The following is an 8,122-nucleotide window of genomic DNA, read 5'->3' as shown; positions in this document are numbered from 1 at the left end:
TATATATATAGCTACGTGGTTCAGTCGCAAACATACACACACACAAACGTATAGACCAAAATATATACACAGGAATTTAATAGTAGAATATTTGAAAAAAGAAAAAGAGAAAAAAATGTTAAACCTTAATTAATTAATTTATTTAATATTCAGTTAACCTTAAATTTGGGCTTCCCAGGTGGCTCAGTGGTAAAGAACCTGCTTGCCAAGCAGGAGACTCAGGTTCGATGCCCAGGTCAGGGACTGTAACTGTAACTGGTGGGTTACAGTTCATGGGGTCACAAAACAGTCAGACACCACTTAGTGACTGTAGCCCACCAGGCTCCTCCGTCCGTGGGATTCTCAAGGCAAGAATACTGGAGTGGGCTGCCATTTCCTTCTCCAGGGGATCTTCCCGAACCAGGGATCGAACCCAGGTCTCCTGCATTGCCAGCAGGCTCTTTACTGACTGAGCCACCAGAGAAGCCAAACAAAACCTTAAATTTATGTTAAGTGTTCTGTTGACTTTCTTAGTCATATCCTACTGACTTAGTCTTGAGTCTTACAACCCTTGTCAATTCTGGATTATAATAAAACATTAAGTTTTTATTAAAATTTCCTAGTAATTATCATGACTATAATACTGTTTTTAAGCGCCTAGAAAGAGACATTTTGTTTGTTGTTGTTCAGTTGCTAAGTCGTGTCCGACTCTTTGCAACCCCATGGACTACATTGTGCCAGGCTCCCCAGTCTTTCCCTGTCTCCCAGAGTTTGCACAAATTCATATGTTATGGCTTGGTAAAAGTATCTAATTTTATATTAAATTCTGAAAATTCTCTCTGTAGGTTGGAGTTATAGATTTTTCAATGTATCTCAAGGATGGGAACAGCAGTAAAGGTAGTGAAGGGTACGTGCAAAGAAAATTTGCTTTCTTTTTTTCTTCAATGTTGTTTGATAGTGTTTAAAGTTTACAACTGTCCTGCTTTAAGAGATTTGCTGAAAGTATTTCTGATGATATATCTCTCTAATAGAGTCTTATAAAAAATATCTATTGTGCCTGCTAAACCCTAAAAGGGGTTTTAGTTCAGTGTATTTTCCTGGTATGTGGTTGAGGGGCAAATAAAATAAAAAGTTTTATAAAGGGAATCTAATGCTCCATCTCTCAAAAGTAGCGTTTGAAAACATGGTCTTCTTGACCAGAAGAACTGCATTCTCAGTTTGCTTAAATTTGCCCTCTGACATGTGCATCTTGGGATTATGTAAAATGTCAACATTACAGGGAGCTGAGTATATGGGAACTCAGCACTAAACTTCTGTAACTCTAAAATGATTTTAAAATTGAAAGCTTTTAAAATATTCATACAGTACCTTGCAAATTAGCAGTCACAAGCTTACCCTTTACCCATTATAAATGTGGCTGCTGCTGCTGCTAAGTCACTTCAGTCATATCCGACTCTGTGTGACCCCATAGATGGTAGCCCACCAGGCTCCCCCGTCCCTGGGATTCTCCAGGCAAGAACACTTGAGTGGGTTGCCATTTCCTTCTCCAGTGCATGAAAGTGAAAAGTGAAAGTGAAGTCGCTTAGTCGTGTCCGACTCTTCGTGACCCCGTGGACTGCAGCCCACCAGGCTCCTCCGTCCATGGGATTTTCCTGGCAAGAGTACTGGAGTGGGGTGCCATTGTCTTCTCCATAAATGTGGCAGGTGAAAGCATAATTAGCCTGAAGTGTTTAACCTTAGGATTGAACTAAATTATATTGCTTGTCCTTTAAGTAGTCCTAGAGGTATGTGGCGTTGAAGTTTTCTTTCAGTTGAAAAGTCTAACTTTTGTCTGTTCTAGATTAGCTGTTCCCAGAAGTGAACCTCCTTTTTCCACACTTGATTTTCTCATGTAATAGTAAACATTTGATCTTTGTGAAAGCCCTTTAAACCATTCATTGTGAAACCAAATAGCACTTAAAGGCAAATATATTGCCTTTGAGAACAATTATTATTTTACCCAAATAAGCTTAATTCAATTCCTATGACAAATGGAAAATTGTTCTTATAAATAATACTAGCAGGTCGCACAGAGTCGGACACGACTGAAGCGACTTAGCAGCAGCAGCAGCAAAGCAGAAAAAAAAATCTTTGAATTGCAAGAAGACAATTTTTTTCTTTAAATGCCTCTAATAGATTATACATTATACCTGTAACCTAAGTTATTAAGGTGTGTAAGCCATAAGAAGGGCTTTATGAATATGCTGGGAAGGTCTTCACAGTTTTAAACCTCCAGGTCTCTTGTGTCAAGGAAGTTCTAATCAGGTCTGTCTTCTGGTTCAGTGTGTCTGAGCCATAATTTCCTTCCTGTTTTATGAAAATATTGGAGGTGGGACATCTTAGTATTTCTAATGTCATTTACTTTTTCTCTATTTTTTATCTTTTTTCCCTTCAGAGATGGCCAGATTACTGCAATTCTGGATCAGAAGAACTATGTAGAAGAACTCAACAGACACCTAAAGTAAAGAATGAATAAATACTATTACTTTCTGGGGATTTTGGTGTGGGGGAAGGGAAGGGAAGGATAAACTGATGATGAGCAGTTAGGATAAATTCAGACAATACTCAACAAATATATATATAGGATTCCTGCTAGCACAGCTCTGAGCCTAGGCACTGGATATGTGGTGTTTACCTGTTTTGGTGGGCTTTAATGAAAGGTAATATAAAATTAATATATAATTAGAGTTTTAGTGATTATGTAAACATACTCAGTGAAGAACTCTTAAATTTGTGCCATAGAGACTTGAAATTGGAGGTCTTGGTTCCGTAGAGCCAGTCATGTATTTCAGGACCATGTCTTAGGTGAAGCACTCACCACTGTAGTGCCTTTAGATTAATGATTTCTCATTGGTCCCTTATATTTTTCATATAGTGGATCAATAGTATTAATTTACCCTCTTTTCACCATCACTACCATTAATTTACCAAGTACTCACCAAGTATTTTTCATGACCGGAACATAAAATAATCTCTCCTCTCCTGAGGAGAGCTGTCCAAAATTTATTGGCATTCTCAAGTACATTGATGGTCTAAAAAACTGTTGAATAATTCATAAAAGTGAATATATCCATTTAATTATCTTATTTATAGTTCTCTTGTGAAAGATAATCATTTTAATTTAAGTAAGACCTAAAATGTGATTACACCAGTATGAGTATAAATTGCAGTCTTGGTTCCATCTAGAAAGCTCAAAAACAATTTAAGTACATTTTTCTGGGGGCCAAGTACTAATAGTGAACTAGCAGTGACCTGTGGAGATGTTAGCTTAACCAAGATAACGGTTACAGTTGACAGTGAATGTGCTGTGCTATGCGTAGGCACTCAGTCGTGTCCAACTCCTTGCGACCCCATGGACTGTAGCCCATCAGGCTCCTCTGTCCATGGCGGTTCTCCAGGCAAGAATACTGGAATGGGTTGCCATTCCCTCCTCCAGGGGATCTTCCCAACCCAGGGATCAAACCCAGGTCTCCAGCGTTGCAGGTGGATTCTTTACCATCTGCACCACCAGGGAAGCCCAAGAATACTGGAGTGGGTAGCCTATCCCTTCTCTCCTCCCGACCTAGGAATAGAACCAGGTCTCCTGCAGTGCAGGCAGATTCTTTACCAGCTGAGCTACCAAGGAAGCCCCTGAATTATAAATATAACAGTATTATTTATTTTTTCAGTGCTTTTGTTTCTTTATGTATAGTTAGAGGTGCCTCGGAGAAGGCAATGGCACCCCACTCCAGTACTCTTGCCTGGAAAATCCCATGGATGGAGGAGCCTGGTGGGCTGCAGTCCATGGGGTCGCTAAGAGTCGGACACGACTGAGCGACTTCCCTTTCACTTTTCACTTTCATGCATTGGAGAAGGAAATGGCAACCCACTCCAGTGTTCTTGCCTGGAGAACCTGGAGAACCGTGGGCTTCCTTCCGTCTGTGGGGTTGCACAGAGTCGGACATGACTGAATCGACTTAGCAGCAGCAGCAGCAGCAGCAGAGGTGCCTAGCACATGGGGTTGTTGAAAGGAGTTAATGCAATTGTGCAAGTAAAAGCATTTAGAAGAGTGCTTGGTGTGTGACAAGCACATCATAATTCGTGTAGCCTACTATTATTATTAAATAAGTAAACCTTGAAGTACAGTGTAGTGCATGAACTTTTAAATTTCATCAACAAATGCTTGTTAAGGGATTTCCCTGGCCGTCCAGTGGTTAAAACTCTGTGCTTCCACTGCAAGGGTCGAGGGTTCAATCCCTGGTTGGCGAACTGAGATCCCATATGCCCCATGAACCTCACAAAAAGCTTTTGGGTGTGTTCATTTTGATTTGGGGGATGAAGTATTTATAGGCTGAGATTAAGCCCTAATTGACTCACTGACAGAGAAGTAACCTCTCAGGGGCCAATACTTTGGCTGGATGATTAACATGAACAAGATCTGAGTAAACAGTACTTTTCTCCCAAGGGGAAAAAAACAACACAAATTTTAGTGCCAAGAATGTAGCAGGTAAGATACCCATCACCTTGTAAGTGTCTTAGAGCCTATAAACCTATTGAGAATTGTAGACAGTAAACAATGAATGATAAGTATGATGGGTGTTTTAAAAGAAAATATAGGATATTGTTCTGCATCTCAAAAGAGACTTAATTTTTTTCTTCTCTTCATAGTGCTACTGTAAACAACCTTCAGGCAAAAGTGGATGCATTAGAAAAATCCAACACTAAACTGACAGAGGAGGTAAGTGTTCTAGAAATTGTTCGATTGACTTAATATAATTTAATAAAATGCATTAGTGGAAAAGAGTTTCTCTGAAGCCTCAGAAATATAGGACTTGATTTTTCAGATAATATCTACCCTAGTACTCCTTGTTCTGACCAAGAGTGGCCAGCTGGCTTATGTCAAGTATCTCAGTTATCCAGTTGGACTATGTAGGGTTAGAACCTGGTTTGATCAAATATTTTGCTTTCTGTGTGAATGTTTTATCTGGTCTAGCCTAGAGTTAATGTTCAGTAAGATAATGTGTTTATCATTTATTTATTCATTGAACATTTTGGATACTATGTATGTCCCAGAGCTAGACAAAGACTCACATCTGCCAGGCATTGATTTATGTGTGCTGGATTGGCGAGTTCCCCCCTTTACAGGTTTTATTTTCTCCTTGGGGTGATAGAGTGATGAGGTATATAACCTAAAGAACACTGGTCAGAAGACTGGTAATTCCTGCTTACATGTCATGCTTTAACACGTCATATGCTCCTGAGCAAGTAAGTCACTTGACCCTCAAGAGACCCAGTTCCTTCTCTGGCAAAGTAGTGTTTCCCCTTTTAGCCTCACAATTACCCTGAAGATCAGATAAGAATATGCATGTGAAAACTTTTAGAAAAGTCCCTAAAATAAGAATTAAAATATAATGTCATACTTTACTTCTGATTAATATTTTTTCCCTAGCTTACCAACAATATATTTTTTTCTTCAATAGCATTAAATGTTTCTATGAGAAACCTTAAATAAAATTTTTCAGATGACAAAGACTTTATCTTCTCTTTTTCAAATTATAACTATCCTATAGTGAAATAAAGTTGGTTAAATACCACAACATAGATGGACCTGGAGGCTATTATGCTTAGTAAAATAAGAATGAGAAAGACAAATACTGTCTGTTATCTAAATGTGGAATGTAGAATCTAAAACATGAATCAAAAAAATGAATATAAAACAAAACAGAAACAGACTCAGAGATAATAGAGAACTTGCTAGTGGTAAACAGTGGGGAGGGGGCAAGATAGGGGTAGAAAAAATTAAGAGGTACAACTGTTATGTATAAAATAAATAAACTACAAGAATATATTATATAGTAAAGGGAATATGGCTTCCCTAGTGGCTCAGTTGGTAAAGAATCAGCCTGCGATGCAGGAGACCCAGTTTTGATTCCTGGGTCAGGAAGATCCCCTGGAGAAGGAAATGGCAACCCACTCCAGTATTCTTGCCTGGAGAATTCTGTGGACGGAGGAGCCCAGACGGCTACAGTCCATGGGGTCACAAATAGTCAGACACAACTGTGCGACTAACTTTCACTTTCAGAGGGAATCTAGCCAATATTTTATAATTTTAAGGTTATAATATATAAAAGTATATAATCTATTGTATATACAGAAGTATAACCTATAAAAATATTAAATCACCATGTTATCCACCTGAAACCAATCTAATGTTGTAAATCATCTGTACTTCAGAAAATAATTTGGTCTTAAAAAAACAAGTTAGGGACTTCCCTAGTGGTCCAGTGGTTAAGACTCCCTAGTTTCCACTGCAGGGTGTATGGGCTCAATCCCTGGTTGGGAAACTGAGATTCCACATGCTGTGCGGCATGGCCAATAAATAAATAACTAAAGTACAAACAGAAAAGCAAGTTAAAGCACTAGTTAAGAAATGCCATCTAATCAGATTTTTTTCAGAACTAACGTTTTCACTGTTATGACTTTAAAACACCTCCCTTATTGCTCAGTTCTGTGGATCTTATGTTTGGACATAGATTCTTAAATTATATTAAAACTTTTAATTTATGGATACGATCCTTAGAATTTTATCCCACAAGGCTTTTGAAACATTGTGCATAAAAATTTTCTACTGTGATTCTGTTGCTGGTATATTGGGGCGATGTGGGATAGCAGTTAAGCATGCTCTCCACAGCTAGGCTCTTTGGGTTCCTGTCCCTGATCTGGTGCTTGGTAGCTCTCTGATCTGGGGCCAGTTACTTAAGCTTCTGTTCTTTGGTTTACTTATCTGCAAAATGGGGCAAGAATGATAATAAACTTTTTGTGTGCATTAAATGATGTTAATACATAAGGACCTGGATAGTGGGCTTCCCTGGTGGCTCAGCTGGTAAAGAATCTGCCTGCAATGTAGGAAGACCTAGGTTCGATCCCTGGGTCAGGAAGGTCCCCTGGAGAAGGGAATGGCCACCCACTCCAGTATTCCTGGGGCTTCCCTGGCAGCTTAGAGAAGCCTGACGGGCTTAGTCCATGGGGTTGCAAAGTGGGACATGACTGCGCGACTAACACTTATCTAGATCAGTGCCTGACACATCCGTCACATGCACTCAGTAAATAAAATCATTCATTTTATTTCCTAAGTCATGGGACTTGTCTTCTTGGCCTAAGTTTATTTTACCAGCAATATTAATCATGGGCAAGTACTGTGTGTGGACTTTATAAATAACAGATAAGGCTAATAAGGTCTTCCCTCTCTCATTTCCATCTATTTTGGATTTAAAGGGACCAGTTAAAAAAACAAAACAAAACTAAACCTAGAAGGACCTCTCTTCCCTCCTGAAATCTGAACTAGTAGAGCAAAGGTGGCGCTAGTGGTAAAGAACCTGCCGCCAGTGCAGGAGACACAAGAGACACGGTTCATCCTCTGGGTTGGGAAGATCCCCTGGAGGAGGAAACGGCAACCCACTCCAGTGTTCTTCCCGTGAAAATCCCACGGACAGGGGAGCCTGGCAGGTTACAGTCCATAAGGTCGAAAAGAGTTGGACACGACTGAAGCGACTGAGCGCACAGGACAAGATGAAAAGAACTGAGCAGATGAGGATAAATAAATATCCACTTTGTGTTGGTAAAGCTGACTTAGAGAGTCCACTTGGGTCTGGAGTCATCGTTCCTAATGTTTATTTGACGGTGAGACCTTGGAAGAAGCCATCTGAGGTGCGCTTGGATCAAGAGCACCAACCTGCTTGCCCAGTCACTTCTGAGAGAAATGGGCTGTCAGACCCACCTCTAGAAAGCTCACCAGAGCCTGGATGCTGTACTTACACAGTAAAACAGGAGCCAAGTAGAGACAACAAAAAGGGAGACCAGCGTGGCTGAGAGGAGCTGCTCAGCGCCTTTCCCAGCCTCCTTCAGGCCCCTCGTCGTTCTCTCAGGAGCTAATCTCCACACATACAGAGAAGGAGAGTGTTTCCACCGCGTTCTTCCCTCCCTTGGGACAGGGTTATAAACATGTCCCCTAAAGACACACTGCCAATAACATTACCTTGTCTTTAGGCACTGAAAAGAAACAGAAAAATCTCTTCGATGTTTAAAGGCATCTTTTCGAGTGAGAACTTTGGTCTTTTTGTCTTTT

General features: G+C 40.0%; 1 protein-coding gene across 11 annotated transcripts in view; it reads left to right on the top strand.

Moving 5' to 3' along the window:
* Nucleotides 1-8,122, top strand: part of RUFY3 (RUN and FYVE domain containing 3) — a 97,487-nt gene that overhangs the window by 65,761 nt on the left and 23,604 nt on the right. For all 11 annotated transcript variants that reach the window (XM_010839098.1, XM_010839102.1, XM_010839100.1 and 8 more), the window contains 3 exons: nucleotides 825-886; nucleotides 2,414-2,479; nucleotides 4,666-4,735. In XM_010839098.1, coding sequence (XP_010837400.1) covers nucleotides 825-886; nucleotides 2,414-2,479; nucleotides 4,666-4,735 — 198 coding nt within the window. The remainder of the gene's footprint in view (nucleotides 1-824; nucleotides 887-2,413; nucleotides 2,480-4,665; nucleotides 4,736-8,122) is intronic.

Source organism: Bison bison, unplaced genomic scaffold (genome assembly GCF_000754665.1).
Source record: "Bison bison bison isolate TAMUID 2011002044 unplaced genomic scaffold, Bison_UMD1.0 scf7180017864110, whole genome shotgun sequence".
In the NCBI taxonomy this organism is placed as follows: domain Eukaryota; kingdom Metazoa; phylum Chordata; class Mammalia; order Artiodactyla; family Bovidae; genus Bison; species Bison bison.
The sequence above is the reverse complement of the archived record's forward strand: the minus strand, read 5'-3'. Positions and strand labels throughout refer to the sequence as shown.